This window comes from Oncorhynchus mykiss, chromosome 11, assembly GCF_057628025.1.
Source record: "Oncorhynchus mykiss isolate SJ-2025 chromosome 11, ASM5762802v1, whole genome shotgun sequence".
NCBI classification, from domain to species: domain Eukaryota; kingdom Metazoa; phylum Chordata; class Actinopteri; order Salmoniformes; family Salmonidae; genus Oncorhynchus; species Oncorhynchus mykiss.
In genome coordinates this window covers 11,741,275-11,759,498 of record NC_143032.1, presented here as the reverse complement: position 1 = coordinate 11,759,498, position 18,224 = coordinate 11,741,275, and the positions used below count along the sequence as shown (strand labels likewise).

Genomic DNA, 18,224 nt, shown 5'->3' with positions numbered 1-18,224 from the left:
GCCAGTGGCTCAAATTAAACTATGCAAGAATTACATACATCTTCATTAAAATGTTGATATTTGGTTGCATTGTCAACCTAACACAATTTGATATGACTTGTAATGCAGTAAATATCCTAAAGTTAAGGCTATCTTACAGACAAATGTAACCGTTTTTATTCAACCTTAAAATGACTAACCCATCCATTGCCACATTGTTGAGGTTACTGTAACTATAAAAGTCATATTATGTAATCATAGAACATGTGCATGTTCAAGATAGCATGCAAAGGTTACAGATCTGTGGAGATCTTCACAGTATAGATATCTGAACAGATTGTCATACTGTATTGATCACTTGCACAAACTTCTGTCTGTCTTTTCAGTGGGTGAATAAAGGTTGACATTTCATTGATCATCATCTCAACCGAATATTACCCACTTTTCTACGTTGAAATGAAGTGGTTTGCAGTGGGTGGTGTAGTGACTGGCAAGCTACAGTACACTGACTGGGGTGCGTTCCTATAGAATGTGCACGCTTGATTGATCCCTTTGTTGACTGTGCATTCACTACTCTGTCCTTGGCTTCCCCCCCCCCCTCCCCCCTCCCCTCATTGAGTTATTTCATTTGCTGTATCAGCAGCCCTCTGCTTCTTTTTCAGAAACAGGAAATCCACAGGTCCCTTTGAACAATTCATTGAAGAGGGAGTGTTTGCATAGAAAATCCCTGTGGTAGGCTTACTGATATCTTTGAAACACATACCTTAATGCTTTAGTAAGGAGAAAGACTAATTTTCCAGGCAGTAATAATGGAGCAAAGGAGTGATGTGTGAATAGGCCTAATTGCCAAGCATTAAACTGAGGGCATATTTCCTGTGAAGGGTTTTACAGCGCAGATACACCTGCTAGATGTGTCACCATGTCATCCATTTATGCCACCCCTCCAAAGCAGGACTCACCCACAACTTCAACAACACTGTTGTGTCAATATACTGTGCGCCAGTGCCAACTAGTCCAAGTAACAAGTGGGTCATTCAAAAGATCTTTCCAGAACATAATGCATAAACATGTAAATGAATTTAGATTGTTAGGGCTACAGATCATTTTTAAAAAGCCCACGTACTAAATTATATAGTATGAAGATTCAAACATAACTCAATGTTTGTGTAGCATAGTTTACTGCATGCATTACTTTATAATATTGTATTATATAAAGTCATACTAACCTATTCACCTATTTTACTTTATTCTATTATACAGATAAGCAGTTTTCACCTTTTACCATAACTAACTAAACTACACATTGTACTGCACCTAATTGGTCTTTTGTAAAAGAAAAGGCTAACCTTAAATTCTCCTCAGTTGTTTGCACATCAATTAAACTGCAGAACCACTGTACATAGGTTACACTACACACCTAATCAGATGCACACAGTGCCGTGGGCTATTCTACATGCGGCAGGTAGTTAAATAGGCAACTTTTCATTCTGTCAGTTGTGCCTTCTTTTGATTGGGGAAATAAAAATCTAAATAGGTTGTTAATGCAAACAGGATGTTGTCGCCCTGGTGCTCCTGTTGCTATTCGACGTGTTCCTGTGAACGGATAAGATCCCGGAGTCGTAGGGAAACAGCCGGAGACGTGAGTCATTTGGTTGAGGACGAGGACCAACGCGAAATTGTCGCGGACCGAACCAGGATGAACCAGGACATTGCACTTTTGAGAGAACAGTACAACTGCACTAAAGAGAAACAAAAGACCCGGGTGGTTTTATTCAGACAAGGTAGGCAACTCTTTCGATGAGTGCTGTGCGAGCTTGGCATGCACACAACCAGTTTTGTCTAAAGTTTTGTCTGGCAACAGGCCGATGTTCTGCTTCCTTGGTCTTTTGTATCTATAATGGATTTATATAATGTGGATTTCAGTAGTTTTGACTGAATTAGTCTTGGCTACTTTTGTTTCTTCATACAACAGATTATCCTGATCCGTCTGCTTTGAACAACAAAAATGGCAGTTACTGTAGCCAGTAGACCTGACCCTTACAGCTGCGCTAGGGTCGGACAGACTTCCTTCGTGGAGCCCCTGCAATATATTATTCAGAAAACATACCTCAATCCAGGGATGACAAATGCCTTGTACTTTAAAATTGTCCCATTCAAATAAAAGTGTATTTGTCACATGCGCCAATGGAATAAAACTGTTGTAGACTTTAACATTAAATGCTAACTTATGAGCCCATTTCCAACAACGCAGAAGTAAAAAGTAAGAACATTTGCTAATTGAAAAAAGTAACACAATAAATCACAATAACGAGGTCATATACAAGGAGTACCAGCGCGAGTCAATGTGCAAGGGTACGGGGTAGTTTAGGTAATATGTACAGGAAGTCTATCCAAACCTAATGCAGCTGTAAGCAAGACGGTCAGATCTGTTGGCTAGGCTATAGGCTTCTGGAAGTGTGTGTGTGTGTGTCCATGTGTGTCATTTGAACACAAGTTACATTTTTGTTACAATAACATGACTACATAAGTAAGCACTTCATTTTTTATTTTTTTCTGAGCTGAAAGGTCGATTGCATTTTTTTCTATTCTATTTCCCAACAGGATCAGCTGATGAAGCAACAGAGATCAGTGGGAAAGCCCTGGTCAACATGGTCCCGGTCAACCAGGAGATGAAGAGCACACATGAGAGGAAGAGGACGGTGTCAGAGGCTGAGATTGATTTTGTTAGGCACCTGGAAATGACTCCATGGTACACACACTTAGGAATCCACCGACGGACCAACGGTATCATAGCACCTCATCCGAACCCCACATTCACCGGCAGCAATTCTTCGAGTTTGACTTCGCTCTCTGAGGACTGTCCTGAGACGTCCAGTGACAAAGTCTTGGGGGATTCTACGTCTTTCCATTCTGAAGAGTTGAGTACCAGTAACAGCATTTCAGGCTCCCAGGAGTTCTCAGCCCCAGTCGTTTTGTCCAGACAACTGAGTTTTGGGGGCCAGCAGCCACCTCAGTTCTCCTCCAGCCCCCTTCACCACTACCCCTTCCCTCAGCGAAAAGGGCCCAAGAAGTCAGAGGCTGCCAGGAGACTTGGGATGTACACATCATTCTGATAAGAGAGGGAGTCTGCTATAGTGCAATATGTGTTAAATGTTTCTGCATTAAAAACATTATTGTTGAGTTGCTATAAGGACGTTTGCTATGCACCCATTTACATGTTAATGATGTCATGTAAGTTGCTGTGCCTTACCCTGTGTTGGACCCGCATATTACCGTTTGAGTTTCATCTCATTGGAGCCTAAATGTGTTTGTTTCAGAAGGGAATATATATTTCCCCAGTGAGTCTGCAGGACTGTGCCACTGAACAAATGAGTGGAAAATGACTGATTATTCTCTGGTGTGCATAGCCTATTATTGTCATACAGTAAACTTAATCCCAGCCATCCAGATGGAATGTGCAGACAGTATGATGATGCAGTGATTTAAATATCTTTGTACAGTGTGCTACTTCAACATGTATATTGAATATTAAAACATCCCGTCAAAACTCTTTGTCTGAGTCATTTTAAAAAGGTACCATACTTTTGATGTTCTTTCCTTCACTTCTACTATTCTGTGTTGTCATTTGTGTCAGTCTCTCACTGCATTTTGTTTTAGGCTAAACTCCAATCGTGTTGGTAGCATCATAATATGAGGACCGAGCCATCTCCTAATCTAACCCCAAACCATTGGCGCCAGCCAGGGGAACACTCCAACTCTCAGACATAATTTTCAGATAGCCAGGGGAACATTCCAACTCTCAGACATAATTTTCAGATAGCCAGGGGAACATTCCAACTCTCAGACAATTTTCAGATAGCCAGGGGAACATTCCAACTCTCAGACATAATTTTCAGATAGCCAGGGGAACATTCCAACTCTCAGACATAATTTACAGATAGCCAGGGGAACATTACAACTCTCAAACATAATTTTCAGAGAGACAGGGGAACATTCCAACTCTCAGACATAATTTACAGATAGCCAGGGGAACATTCCAACTCTCAGACATAATTTTCAGATAGCCAGGGGAACATTCCAACTCTCAGACATAATTTTCAGATAGCCAGGGGAACATTCCAACTCTCAGACATAATTTTCAGATAGCCAGGGGAACATTCCAACTCTCAGACATAATTTTCAGATAGCCAGGGGAACATTCCAACTCTCAGACATAATTTACAGATAGCCAGGAGAACATTCAAACTCTCAGACATAATTTACAGATAGCCAGGAGAACATTCCAACTCTCAGACATAATTTTCAGATAGCCAGGGGAACATTCCAACTCTCAGACATAATTTACAGATAGCCAGGGGAACATTCCAACTCTCAAACATAATTTACAGATAGCCAGGGGAACATTCCAACTCTCAGACATAATTTACAGATAGCCAGGGGAACATTCCAACACTCAGCAGTGGTGGAAAAGGTATCCAACTGTCATACTTGAGTAAAACCAAAGACACCTTAATAGAAAATGACTCAAGTAAAAGTAAGACCCAGTAAATTACTACTTGAGTAAAAGTATTTGGTTTGAAATATTCTTAAGTATCAAAAGTATAAATAATTTCTAATTCCTTATTAAGCAAACCAGATTGCACTTATTTTTTATTTTTTATTTACGGAAAGCCAGGGCCACACCCCCGCACTCAGACATAATTTACAAACAAGGCATGTGTGTTTAGTGAGTCTGCCAGATCAGAGGCAGTAAGGATGACCAGGGATGTTTGGTTGATAACTGAATTGGACCATTTTCCTGTCCTGCAAAGCAATCAAAATGTAATGAGTACTTTTGGGTGTTAAGGAAAATGTATGGAGTAAAAAGTACAATATTTTCTTAACGAATGTAGTGAAGTAAAAGTAGTCAAACATATGAATAGTAAAGTACAGATACCCCCAAAGAGTAGTACTTTAAAGTATTTTTCCACCACTGACTCTCAGACATCATTAGGTCGTCATTGTAAATAGGAATTTGTTTTTAATTGACTTGCCTAGTTAAAGGTTCAATCAAAAATAAAACATAAAAATGTACAGATTGCCAGGGGAACATTCCAACACTCAGACATAATTTACAAACGTCGCATGTGCCATCAGATTTGCCACCAATGCTCCTTATAGGACACATCACTGCACTCTATACTCCTCTGTAAACTGGTCATACTGTATACCCGTTGCAAGACCCACGGGTTGATGCTTATTTATAAAACTCTCTTAGGCCTCATTGGGATATCTACTGCAGCCCTCATCCTCCACGTACAACACCTATTCTGCCAGTCACATTCTGTGAAAGGTCCCCAAATCTCTTCATTCAAAGACTCAATCATGGACACTCTTATTGACAGTTGTGGCTGCTTTGCATGATGTATTGTTGTCTCTGACCTTCTTGCACTTTGGGCTGTTGTCTGTACCCAATAATGTTTGTACCATGTTGTGTTGCTACCATGTTGTTGTCATGTTGTGAATTTAAGTATGCTCTCTCTAATTCTCTCTTTCTCTCTTTCTTTCTCTCTCTCTCGGAGGACCTGAGCCCTAGGACCATGCCTCAGGACTACCTGACATGATGACTCCTTGCTGTCCCCAGTCCACCTGGCCGTGCTGCTGCTCCAGTTTCAACTGTTCTGCCTGTGATTATTATTATTTGACCATGCTGGTCATTTATGAACATTTGAACATCTTGGCCATGCTCTGTTATAATCTCCACCCGGCACAGCCAGAAGAGGACTGGCCACTCCACATAGCCTGGTTCCTCTCTAGGTTTGGGGCGGCAGAGTGGTTAGAACGTTGGACTAGTTAGTAACCGGAAGGTTGCAAGTTCAAACCCCCTAGCTGACAAGGTACAAATCTGTCGTTCTGCCCCTGAACAGGCAGTTAACCCACTGTTCCTAGGCCGTCATTGAAAATAAGAATTTGTTCTTAACTGACTTGCCTAGTTAAATAAAGGTAAAAAAAATAAAATAAAAGGTTTCTTCCTAGGTTTTGGCCTTTCTAGGGAGTTTTTCCTAGCCACCGTGCTTCTACACCTGCATTGCTTGCTGTTTGGGGTTTTAGGCTGGGTTTCTGTACAGCACTTTAAGATATCAGTTGATGTACGAAGGGCTATATAAATACATTTGATTTGATTTGATGTTGTGTTGCTACCATGCTGTGTTGTCATGTGTTGCTGCCTTGCTATGTTGTTGTCTTAGGTCTCTCTTTATGTAGGGTTGTCTCTCTTTGTTTTGTTATACACTGCTCAAAAAAATAAAGGGAACACTAAAATAACACATCCTAGATCTGAATGAATGAAATATTCTTATTAAATACTTTTTTCTTTACATAGTTGAATGTGCTGACAACAAAATCACACAAAAATGATCAATGGAAATCAAATTTATCAACCCATGGAGGTCTGGATTTGGAGTCACATTCAAAATTAAAGTGGAAAACCACACTACAGGCTGATCCAACGTTGATGTAATGTCCTTAAAACAAATCAAAAAGGAGGCTCAGTAGTGTGTGTGGCCTCCACGTGCCTGTATGACCTCCCTACAACGCCTGGGTATGCTCCTGATGAGGAGGCGGATGGTCTCCTGAGGGATCTCCTCCCAGACCTGGACTAAAGCATCTGCCAACTCCTGGACAGTCTGTGGTGCAAGGTGGCATTGGTGGATGGAGCGAGACATGATGTCCCAGATGTGCTCAATTGGATTCAGGTCTGGGGAACGGGCGGGCCAGTCCATAGCATCAATGCCTTCCTCTTGCAGGAACTGCTGACACACTCCAGCCACATGAGGTCTAGCATTGTCTTGCATTAGGAGGAGCCCAGGGCCAACCGCACCAGCATATGGTCTCACAAGGGGTCTGAGGATCTCATCTCGGTACCTAATGGCAGTCAGGCTACCTCTGGCGAGCACATGGAGGGCTGTGCGGCCCCCCAAAGAAATGCCACCCCACACCATGACTGACCCACCGCCAAACCGGTCATGCTGGAGGATGTTGCAGGCAGCAGAACGTTCTCCACGGCGTCGCCAGACTCTGTCACGTCTGTCACGTGCTCAGTGTGAACCTGCTTTCATCTGTGAAGAGCACAGGGCGCCAGTGGCTAATTTGCCAATCTTGGTGTTCTCTGGCAAATGCCAAACGTCCTGCACGGTGTTGGGCTGTAAGCACAACCCCCACCTGTGGACGTCGGGCCCTCATACCACCCTCATGGAGTCTGTTTCTGACCGTTTGAGCAGACACATGCACATTTGTGGCCTGTTGGAGGTCATTTTGCAGGGCTCTGGCAGTGCTCCTCCTGCTCCTCCTTGCACAAAGGCGGAGGTAGCGGTCCTGCTGCTGGGTTGTTGCCCTCCTAAGGCCTCCTCCACATCTCCTGATGTACTGGCCTGTCTCCTGGTAGCGCCTCCATGCTCTGGACACTACGCTGACAGACACAGCAAACCTTCTTGCCACAGCTCGCATTGATGTGCCATCCTGGATGAGCTGCACTACCTGAGCCACTTGTGTGGGTTGTAGACTCCGTCTCATGCTACCACTAGAGTGAAAGCACCGCCAGCATTCAAAAGTGACCAAAACATCACCCAGGAAGCATAAGAACTAAGAAGTGGTCTGTGGTCACCACCTGCAGAACCACTCCTTTATTGGGGGTGTCTTGCTAATTGCTTATAATTTCCACCTGCAGTTAATACAGGTAATGAGTACAGAACAGGAGGGCTTCTTTAAAGAAAAACTAACAGGTCTGTGAGAGCTGGAATTCTTACTGGTTGGTAGGTGATCAAATACTTATGTCATGCAATAAAATGCAAATGAATTACTTAAAAATCATACAATGTGATTTTCTGAATTTTTGTTTTAGATTCCGCCTCTCACAGTTGAAGTGTACTTATGATAAAAAAATTACAGACCTCTACATGCTTTGTAAGGTAGGAAAACCTGCAAAATCGGCAGTGTATCAAATACATGTTCTCCCCACTGTGTATATATATATATATATTTTTTTTTATCCCTGCCCCAAAAAGAGGCCTTTGCCTTTTGATAGGTTGTCATTGTAAATAAAAAAAAATCTTAACTGACTTGCCTAGTTAAATAAAGGTTAAATATAAATAAATACAAATAAATGTGTGTTTAGGGAGTCCGCCAAATCAGAGGCAGTAGGGATGACCAGGGATGTTCTATTGATAAGTCTGTGAATTGGACAATTTTACTGTCCTGCTAAGCATTCAAAATGTAATGAGTACTTTTGGTTGTTGGGGAAAACGTATGGCATAAAAAGTACATTATTTCATTTAGGAATGTAGTGAAGGAAAAGTAAAAGTTGTCAAAAAATATAAATAGTAAAGTACAGATACCACAAAAAAAATACTTATGTAGTACTTTAAAGTATTTTTACTTAGGTACTTTACACCACTGCATTAAGGGTAATAGCAGGTGGAATGAAATACAACCAAAAATGTAAATGGATAACCTACGTATTTTAAATCATTGGACATACTTGTGGTGGAGTACTTTCTAGAAGTTCTGTGCTTTGCCACCGAGTAGGAGCGAAGACAATTTGGACCTCGTGACTTACCTTAGTACGGAAGTGAAAGAGAAGAATAACATTAAAAACCTAGTTTCAACACGTTCCTATCACAATAATACGGCGACAAGGTTAACACTTTCAACGTGACTGAATCATTAATTTGGTAAATCTTTAAATAAATCTGAAACAACGAATGTGTCGTATTTATCCTGCGTGAGCTAGTCGTAGCCAAAATGGGCAGCGTCGCAGCTGTTGTTGTTGTCTGCGACTGCGTAGTTAGCATACAATAATATTGGCTCTACCTACTGTAGCTAGTTAGTTCTACTCATCCATTTTACATTTGAGTTATTTAGCAGACGCTCTTATCCAGAGCGACTTACAGTAGTGAGTACATACATGTTCGTACTTCATCCTGCGGAATTCCCCTATTGTTTGCGGGCTAGCTGTTCACTTTCACTTTTCCTACCATATTTTTTTCCACAGTTTTGAGAATGGCAGAGATGCATATTCAGGCAAAGCTGGTAAATCTTTTAAAACAAGATAAAATTCAGCTCTGGAACCCACCATACACCACAGAAAACAACCAGGCAGGACAACAACCTCTGCAGGTAACATTATAGCCATTCTAAATGTGTTGATGTTCATTCAGCTGGTTGGTCTGTCACCTGACTATGAGTCAGATTTGTGTGATAGTTTTTAACTATGCCTGTCTGTGTCTGTCTTTGTCACTGTTGTCATTGCAGCAGCTTGCAGTGAACTATGCACCCATTGTGTGCTTCTCTGTGTCTGAAGTGGCAAGTGCCTTGGAGAGCATCAGATCCCAAGCAGTAAAGAGAGGAATGGGGAATAAGACCTATAGAGAGACATTTGTGGCCACGTTGGAACTCCTTCTGCCTAAAGACGGAAAAAAGGTTTGTGTGTTTTGAGTTTGAGGGTGGGTGTGTTTTCCCTGACACACCCTACAGAAAATAAACAAATAATTCCTGATTTTTTTACCTGATTGCTTTAGGATGTCAAGAAGAATAACTATTTGGAGACTAAACTGGATGTCCTTGCACAAGATATCATGGCTAGGTAAGTGAAAATGGCCATCACAATGTCAATATTTTATGTTATCAGTGGGTGAAGTGTCTTAATTGGCCTATTATGTCTAAGGTCACAAAGCTATACAGTGCTACTTTCTTCCTACATTTGTATAGGATTGCTGAACAATATGGACTCAAATACATCAAGTTAATTTTGAATGGGAAGACACTGACTCCTGGTAAGTTCCACTTAGGTCTAGTTGCCACAACCACCCTCTTAATCAATGCATATGAACTCTCATTATGTTTGGTAATTTCAGCTTTGCATGCAAAAGCTTTGACGAAGTCCTTAAGTCCGATACGTAAAGCTTATAATAAAGAGCAGTGATATTAGCAAGACCAATGTGCAGGTTTCTTATTTTTTCTCTCTCAACTTTGCAAGCATTGAAATGGTTTCTCTTCACAGAGAAGCGTCTGGATGAACAGGACGTGAAAAACAACAGTAAGATTATGGTTCTGCGGGTGAGCGAGCCTGAGAGGAAGAAACAGATGGCGGAGGAGGAGGAGAAGAAGAAAACCCAGGACCAGAGTGTCCAGAGAACCCAGAAGGGCTTCCAGATCCTCTCCGAGAGAGGTTAGCGAGACACTGCTTTTAAACACAATCACAATTATCACAACGCTACAGGAATATTACTTCATGCTTATTCTTTGGCTTGGTTGTCATTTTAGGCATCCAGATCCTCTCAGTAAACCCTCATACTGCGTTTAACCTCAATCACAACGCCACAGGAGTGTTATTTTATGGTGGTTCTGTGGTTTGGTTGTCATTGTAGATGGCACCGATGACCCAGCCACGACTCCATTCCTAGAGATTGCTGATCAGAAGGGGAACCCTCTGAAAATACCTCACAGAGAGAAAAAGGTAGTCTAGACAAAGGACTCATGAACATATGAGCAATATTATATTCATAACTGCCATGATAAGCAGTACGAGTGGACAGCAAGCTCACACAACGTGTGGCTTGAATGGTAACTGTGATTCTTGCCATGTGTTCTGTGTGAATTTAACCTCCACTGATTGTGACTCCGCACCACACAAACTCTTGACTATTTCTAATGCTGTGTGATTGTTGTCCTCAGGCTTTGATTCTAGCCATGGGGTTCCACGAGAAAGGCCGCGCTCTGATGAAGAGAAAACAGTACGACGCTGCTCTGTGCCACCTGTTGCAAGCTGACGACCAGTTTGGGTAAAACACCTACAATCACAGAAATCCTTTGTCAAGGCAGATATTGGTCAAAACACACATTTAACTTTTGGTTAAAACCGTCGATGTCTGATTTAAAAATGTCAGATCATTTTATGGTGTTATCATTTTATTTGACTTTGAATGTGTACGACTTCTGCTACACGTTCTGTTCCACCTCTAATACCATTGTACAGTTCCTCCGATCCATTCGATTTATTAAGACTGATGTAAGATATATATTTTGTGTGTCTCTCCACAGTACATGTGGCTCGGTGCTCTTGAGCACGGTGGACAACTATGCAGTACTGCAGCTGGACATCGTGTGGTGCTACAGAGCCCTGGAGGCCCTTTCCTGCCTGGACGACGGCAAGCAGAGGCTGCAGAGAGCCGAGGACTGCTTCCTCAAGTGCTACGGAGAGCAGCAGCAGAGGCTCATGCAGATCAAGGTGATGAACCGCCATCTATGGTTTATGGCTCTGTTAACAAACAACGGCTAACCCCTACCCACCTACGTCGATCTGAATTTCATAAAAGTTGTAATATAGTACATTTTATTAATTTAATTTTGTTTTCAGGGAAATACAGGACGAGAGGAAGTGCTGTTCCTCAGGTTGTACCTCCTACAGAGCTTACTAGCTTACCTGGATGGTAACGAACACCAGGCCACACAGAAGCTAATGCGGGTACAGTACATCATCTGGCTGTACAATCTGGATTCCTGCTTCCAGATTGTCTTGTCTTCAGACATTAACAACAACATTTCTATAAGCAGGGAGGCACCTCACTGTAATATTACTGATTCTACCGCTTACTCCTGCTGTGTTGTAGGTGGAGGACCTGTATGGGCGTCTGTGTCTGGACCCAGGGAAGATGACCGGGCTGATGGGTCTGGGTTTCTCTGAGCAGGAGGCCCGTCTAGGCCTGAGGGCCTGCCACGGCAACGTAGACGAGGCCGCACTGCACATCACCCACAGGAGACAGGTGGGTCCCCCCTGAGCAATAGAATGACGCAATGTTGATTTGAATGGTAATGTCTATTCTAGTTTATTATATTTTTATTAATTAAATAAGTCCCACTTGATGTAGTTGCAGATGATAGGAAATATTTTCTAATAGCAACTAAGTTATCAGGGCTGTTATAATCATAGAAATACACTTACTAGAACTATTCAAGTCAGTGTCCCATGATGGGTGGAGCGGTGGACATATTGAGTGTAATTCTATGGTTTTGTCTGTCCCTGTCAGGAGAGGGAGGAGATGAAACAGCAGGAGAGGGAGAAGAGGATGAGGCGTATGGAGGGCCTGGCCACCCTCAGAGCGCTGGGTTACTCCAAGAGAGACGCTGCCCGGGCCCTCCATCAGGCAGACGGGGACATGGACAGAGCCTATGGGGTGAGAGGCAGTCGCTGCTACTTCAAAAACACACATTGTTTCTCAATACGCCATGAAAGAGGATATGCCAACCATCACAACATGTTACCATAACCAGAGCCATGAAGCAACATTAGCTAGCAGAAGAGTGTAGGTGCAGGCTAGCATACTTTGCTAATATGTATTCTTTTTGTATTACTTGATCCTTGTTTGCTTGTTTCCCCCTAGATTCTTCTAGAGTCCACCCAGGCTGAGTCTGCTGCTGTAACCAACCACAACACAGAGCTCCCCATAGATCAATCCAAGGTTGAGCAGGTAACATCCCCTACCTCTTTCGAGCTCTCACTCACTCACTCGCTCTCGTCACTTTTTCAGTATAAAAGGTAGGTTTATCAGTTTAGTATGGTACCTTATCCTTCCCTCTGCATAGCTGTTATACCTGGGCTTTGAGCCGGAGGCTGCCGAAGCTGCACTGAGGCTGACGGGGGGAGACGTGCAAGGGGCCACCCAGCTACTGCTGGACAACCAGGGGATCCTGCCCCCAGAGCTGCTCTCCCCCTCTCCCCCCTCCTCACTGTCCGAGGAGCCCAGCACCTCCTCTGAGTCCGCAGGTAGGACTCACATTCACACACGTACGTACACAGAGAAGCATGCAGATGAACAGATGGATTCACGCTCTCATTACTCCGTTAATACAACAATACAGGTTTTATTGAATAAATCATTTAAAAAATCGGTTTTATTGTCACATACACTGGCTAGTGTTCCACTGTGGAGAGGTCTATGTGAGAAAGAGGCATTCAATATGCTTCTGATACTTAAGGCGCCAGGATGCCATTTATACCCAAATCCCCAAAGTAGAGCCCTAATGAACATGACACTTGTCATTGGTGTGTCCAGGCTCTGGGAGCCAAGGGGAGGACCCTATGGACGTAGACCTGGTGAATGAGGTGCTGGAGGATATCCCCCGACATGAAGAAGACTACTTGGACCTGACCCTGGAGGAGGAGAGCGAGGTCATAGCTCAGATGAAGTCCTACCTCCACAGGAACTGTACCCCCTCCAGCTAAAGTGCCGTCCAGCCGGCGGCCATTTTTAAAGCACTTCCACCACGTCCTAAAACAAGGGTGTTTGATTTCGGTCTTTTAAGACCCCAAATTAGGTTTGTGATTATTGTTTTTTTCCCCATAGCGATACATCAACATTTTTATATTCTGTTTTTTTTGTACTAAAGTGTTGTCATTTAAACATGTGAAACAGATTGGAAATAATTTGTAAGGAAGTGAGCTAACGTCAATCAAAAAAGGAAATCAGAAAGTGAATCTGCTGACTGGTTTATGCTCTAGAGGGGACTGTGTTCTCCCCATTCTCACCACTTGGATTATTTGAAGGTTCATGTTTGAGATTTCAACCCTGTTTAGAATGTGAGGCTTATAATTGTATCGTAAAGGGATTTTTGGTTGCTTGTGTACAAGATGTTTCTCCAACTGAAATACATTTGTCTTCGTGCTCTGTTTTAGTATTCCAGATCCCTTTAAGTAATTTAATCAAGAAATTAAGTTAGGTTAAATTCTGTTTTTATTTCAGTTGTGGTTTTCATGGAGTTTGATTACCAATATGACAATACATGACTGGTCTTAGTGCCATATTAGTTCAGGTTGCCTTTAGTTTCAAAGTCATGTGCATTTAATTTAAGAACCTGTTATTACATACAATAAATACTCCTTTGCAATTAGTATGTATTTGTGCCTCATGATTCACAGTTGTGAATGAGTGATAGTATGAAGATTTATTTTTCTTGTGCCTGTGCTCTATACCGTATCTATCTACCAGTGGAGGCTGCTGAGGGGAGGATGGCTCATAATGTCTTGAACGGGGCAAATGGAATGGCATCAAGCACATGGAAACCATGTGTTTAATACCATTCCACTGAGTCATTACCACGAGCCCATTCTCCCCAATTAAGGTGCCACCAACCTCCTGTGCTATCTAATCATAACCTTTTTGGGGTACCTTACCGCAGATATGTTTTGCTCTCGCAGTACCCCCTCATGTGCAATCAATCGTTAAGCCAATATTCTTAATGAGTCTTCCCAAGTACCCCCAGGGGTCCTAGTACCCAGGTTGAAAACCACTGCTCCATATAGACCCTCGTACACTCACACAACACAGCAAGTGTTCGATTAAAAAGACATTTGTGGTATGTTTTTTTAAATGTATTTTTTTTTATTGTACATTTCTAGAATGGTGAAAGTCAGTCCATGCGGGTCTGGGGCAGGACAGGGGAAAAGGTTTAGAAGTAGTTGACCACTCTACGGATGGACTGGATGTTGGGGTTCTCGGCCTGCCACTCATTGTGACTGCAGTAGTCTCCTCTCTCCACGATGTACATGCGTCCGCGGAAGTTAGGCTCCTCGTACATCACCCAGCTACAGAAGGAAACCGGCAGGTTAGAAATGGTCACACATCTGCTCACTTCACACACCGTTAGAGAAGATGGAATAGCAGTAATGGCCTAAATAGATCTACTGTGTGTAATTTGATGTTGTCAGGATATTAAGTCAAATATAGAAATGTATTGTGTGTTTGCTAATAGCTATAGCCTGTCCATTCAATTAATAAATGAATCAATTACATAGTATTTTATAAATCTATCACACATCAAATCAACTACATATGTGGTTTGGCTTTTAAAAATAAATATACTACTTTCAGGGTGAGGAACCATTTAACAACAAGTTGTAAAATCCTGAACTTCCCCTTTAATATTCAACTCACTCCTGGAAAATAACAGTTGGGACCACAGTTGTGAATAGTGGAATTAGTTATTTAGGTAATTCAGCAGTGTCTACGCTTTACCTGCTAGAACATGCTAAAAGGTTGGATATCTTAGCTCAACAAAAATAGATCCAAATGTGTAATCACTGTAAATGTGTTTCTCTGATTTCACAGTTTTACGTGTGTGTGATTGCAGTCTGTGGCTAGAGGTGTGTTTCTTACGCTCCGTCTCCGTAGACCTTGATGGAGTTGATGCAGCTCTTGCTGAAGCCGCGGCTCTGCAGGAAGGGGCAGTCGTCACAGACCTCCACACACTGGCCAGAGAAGTTACAGGCCTCGAACAGTTCCATTCTGTAGTGCTCGCCGTGCTGCAAGACACAGTAGAAGAGGAGAGGGGTTAACGTGAGTCTGCATTTGGATTTCATACACGCTTTTCAACAGCGGAATACGGAATACTATTATAATGAAGATGAGCGAGAAGAATCTAAAGTATCTTTTGAGTTAAAGTAGCAAATGGCTCTATAACGTAACCTCTCATCATCCTCATTAGCACCCCCCTATCCCTTAACCCCTTAACCCCTATCCCTTCAAACCTTAACCTATCCCTTCAAACCTTAACCCCTATCCCTTCAAACCTTAACCCCTATCCCTTCTAACCTATCCCTTTAACCCCTATCCCTTCAAACCTTAACCTATCCCTTCACTCCTTAACCCCTATCCCTACAATCCGGAACCCTTAACCCCATCTCTCACCATCTTGATGGGCTTGCAGGAGCCCATGTGGTCGTTGTGGCTGTTCCAACGCTGGAACTCTGGGTATTCGCCGTGCTCCAGGATGTACTGCTGTCCCTTGAAGTCGGGGTGGTCGAAGCAGCAGAAGGCGCCGCTCTCCACACGGATGGAGTTGACGCGGTTCATGAAGCCACGGTCCTGGAAGTTATCACAGTCGCCCCTGACCTCCAGCTGCCTGCCGGTGAAGCATTTTCCCTCGTAGAAGGTGATCTGTGTTGGGTGGGTGAAGAGGTTAATCCCAGTTTATTAGTTAGGGTGGGGAGGTCGAGGTAGGATAGCCTGGGATCAAATAATATTTAACATCATTATAATATAACTGGCTTGATTGAGCTTGCCTGTTGCAATGCAACCCATAGAAGAATCCCAAAAGTGCAACCCCCACCCAGCTGCCACTGCAGGCAGGCTAAAGCAAACGCTTAAAGTATTTGAACGATTTCAAATAGTATTTGGATGCAAACTCCATTGCTCCATTTCGTTTTATTGTTCACTTAGCCAAATGTAGTGAAACGTCCAGAGCGATTGAGTTTGGATCCCAGGCTAGAGGCTTAACGGACACTTTGTCACTGGAGTGTCTATTCAATCCACATCACGGAAGTTCAGCTTTACAGCGTGATTGAAATTTAAACGCAATGTTTCCGCTTTAGAGTAGACTTCATTCAAGGTAAACGCTGCATATGTCGCCTCAACCGGATGTTACCTTTTCATTTCTAATCGCGGAAACTTTAACGCTTCAGCTTTCCAGATGTTGTCATGCAGTCTTGTTTCCATGCTGTATGTATGTGCTGAAACCAACTGCAGCTATTAATAAAATACTCGAGTTGGCTTTAGCAGCATTATGCATACAAGACTATGGTATGTCTATTCCTATTGGCCAGCCACCAACTAATTATCCATACCGGCCACTGATAGTTTAAATCAGAAAAATAAATGAAATGCTCCCAGGACTTGCTCTTTTAGATCAAATATTTTAACTCCCTTGACTGATTTAACATGTCTCCCAGCAAGACAGTTATGGCACTGATCAGAACAATCTCACATTTTCACCAGGGATTGCCTCCAAATTTCCAAACTCATGTTATCACACCTACACTACCTGTTAAATGCATACACTCCCAAACCTATATGTTTATTGGCTGGAGTTCTCTCTAACCTTTACCTGGTAGTCCCAGTGAGGTCCAAATACCTATTTTTCAAGGGAGACCTGGCCTGGCTATCCAGTCAGTTATGTCCCAGTGGTAACCTACCTGATGCCGTGTGTATACAAGAAGACCCAGGTGCAGCTTACCTTTCCAGAATACTGCGACATTTCCACTGGATACTGTCCAACCTGGCCCACAAGTAAAGTGTAACAGTAAAAAAGTTGGACACCTCAATATATACGTCCGGGGCCGTGCCGGAAAGTATCGCGAGGCTTGCCACACAAAGGACACACAATGGGGGACTTAGGGCTTTTGCTGGGTGGGCACTTTCCCTTCAACTGTTGGCACTGCTGATTCTGGGCTTTGGCTGTAGAGAGACTAAACAGGAGGACAACAAAGGGTTTTGCTTGGCCAGGGCTTTGTGCAGGCCGTTTTGCACATGCTACACTTCTCTTCTGGTCAAGTTGAATAAGGCCTGGCATGCCCACAGTGAGAAAGACAGAGAGAAGTGTGTGTGCCTGTGGTGGGAGGGTGGTTATCATGGCAACCAGGTGATAGGCCCACGAGGGAGAAGAGAGCGTGCAGAGCTACATCAAAGGCTCAGTATTCTCTTGCCCTCTCCACACAATACTACTACTATGACCTGCCATTGTTCACACAGACAGGGTGTCACAACCTTATTTAGATGACCATCGACCTCTGATCTGAAGTACTAGAACTGGCAGTGATGTTGTGTGGGGGACATTTCAATAGATTATTAAGATTTTATGGCTTTGAAATAGTTTTATATGGCTGTTATGACAATAACGCACTGGGCATATAAATCTGGTGATAAAACTGTTTATGATTCTCAGAACTATCCCTGTACATTCAAGTGAGACATATAGATTTATACTGACTCTTCAATGTCATAAAATGTTTTTCAACATTGGCATATTATAATATCTTGGAGAGCTTGAAGCTCTGTAAGAGAATATAGAGAACGTAAATGGATCTCCTGACTTGCTGATAGTGCATTGTGGTATTGGATTACTACCCTTGAATGCTAATCGATCGCCTACAAGTCCATTAGAGGATGATAAGCCCTCTTAAGTGTCTCTCTACCTCTGGATATGCTGACTCTCTTTCTCGCTCGGGCCAATAGGTTAATAGATCGCCCTATCTTTGTAGAATTTATCCCCTCTCAATCATAGCCTGGGTAGCAGGCCTGTAATGTTGGTCTCATTCACTTCAACTAGGCATCCCCTTTCCCACTTTAGTTGTCATTATTAGACGCCAACATTAGACAATGTTCAACAAAAACACAAGTGTCAGTAATAGTGAGAAATTATGTCTTGCACCAGATTTA

General features: G+C 42.8%; 3 protein-coding genes across 7 annotated transcripts; 2 read left to right on the top strand and 1 right to left on the bottom strand.

Moving 5' to 3' along the window:
- Positions 1-1,365: 1,365 nt before the first annotated feature.
- Positions 1,366-3,526, top strand: LOC110535273 (uncharacterized). The gene is made up of 2 exons (XM_021620173.3): positions 1,366-1,760; positions 2,581-3,526. Exons 1-2 carry the CDS (start codon positions 1,532-1,534, stop codon positions 3,090-3,092), a joined length of 741 nt encoding a protein of 246 aa, XP_021475848.3. The 5' UTR covers positions 1,366-1,531; the 3' UTR covers positions 3,093-3,526.
- A 4,960-nt stretch (positions 3,527-8,486) lies between these two features.
- LOC110535270 (NEDD8 ultimate buster 1) lies at positions 8,487-13,902 on the top strand. Of its 5 annotated transcripts, none has more exons than XM_021620170.3 (15): positions 8,487-8,687; positions 9,008-9,132; positions 9,268-9,435; positions 9,534-9,598; positions 9,724-9,788; positions 10,016-10,183; positions 10,383-10,471; positions 10,690-10,796; positions 11,056-11,242; positions 11,372-11,479; positions 11,625-11,777; positions 12,042-12,188; positions 12,396-12,482; positions 12,598-12,778; positions 13,068-13,902. In XM_021620170.3, the coding sequence occupies exons 2-15, from the start codon at positions 9,016-9,018 to the stop codon at positions 13,235-13,237; spliced, it is 1,812 nt and encodes a 603-aa protein (XP_021475845.2). In that variant the 5' UTR covers positions 8,487-8,687; positions 9,008-9,015; the 3' UTR covers positions 13,238-13,902. The 5 variants fall into 5 exon arrangements, with proteins under 5 accessions (XP_021475845.2, XP_021475841.2, XP_090045516.1 ...); XM_021620166.3 differs by having other exon boundaries at positions 8,514-8,687; positions 12,598-12,799; XM_090189390.1 differs by having other exon boundaries at positions 8,546-8,908.
- A 470-nt stretch (positions 13,903-14,372) lies between these two features.
- On the bottom strand, positions 14,373-17,142 carry LOC110535272 (gamma-crystallin N-B-like). Its single transcript, XM_021620172.3, has 4 exons — positions 17,023-17,142; positions 15,699-15,947; positions 15,168-15,313; positions 14,373-14,596 (listed from the first exon to the last, which is right to left on the bottom strand). The coding sequence occupies exons 1-4, from the start codon at positions 17,041-17,043 to the stop codon at positions 14,461-14,463; spliced, it is 552 nt and encodes a 183-aa protein (XP_021475847.1). The 5' UTR covers positions 17,044-17,142; the 3' UTR covers positions 14,373-14,460.
- Positions 17,143-18,224: the final 1,082 nt, after the last annotated feature.

Excerpts from the sequence above, each read along its gene's own strand:
- LOC110535273 (XM_021620173.3), top strand. The coding sequence starts at position 1,532 with ATGTTGTCGCCCTGGTGCTCCTGTTGCTATTCGACGTGTTCCTGTGAA. Across the intron at positions 1,761-2,580 it reads GGTGGTTTTATTCAGACAAG|GATCAGCTGATGAAGCAACA; the intron begins GTAGGCAACTCT and ends ATTTCCCAACAG.
- LOC110535270 (XM_021620166.3), top strand. The coding sequence starts at position 9,016 with ATGGCAGAGATGCATATTCAGGCAAAGCTGGTAAATCTTTTAAAACAA. Across the intron at positions 9,133-9,267 it reads CAGGACAACAACCTCTGCAG|CAGCTTGCAGTGAACTATGC; the intron begins GTAACATTATAG and ends TTGTCATTGCAG. Across the intron at positions 12,189-12,395 it reads ACATGGACAGAGCCTATGGG|ATTCTTCTAGAGTCCACCCA; the intron begins GTGAGAGGCAGT and ends GTTTCCCCCTAG.
- LOC110535272 (XM_021620172.3), bottom strand. The coding sequence starts at position 17,043 with ATGTCGCAGTATTCTGGAAAG. Across the intron at positions 15,948-17,022 it reads TGTCGCAGTATTCTGGAAAG|ATCACCTTCTACGAGGGAAA; the intron begins GTAAGCTGCACC and ends CACCCAACACAG. Across the intron at positions 15,314-15,698 it reads CCTGCAAGCCCATCAAGATG|CACGGCGAGCACTACAGAAT; the intron begins GTGAGAGATGGG and ends TGTGTCTTGCAG.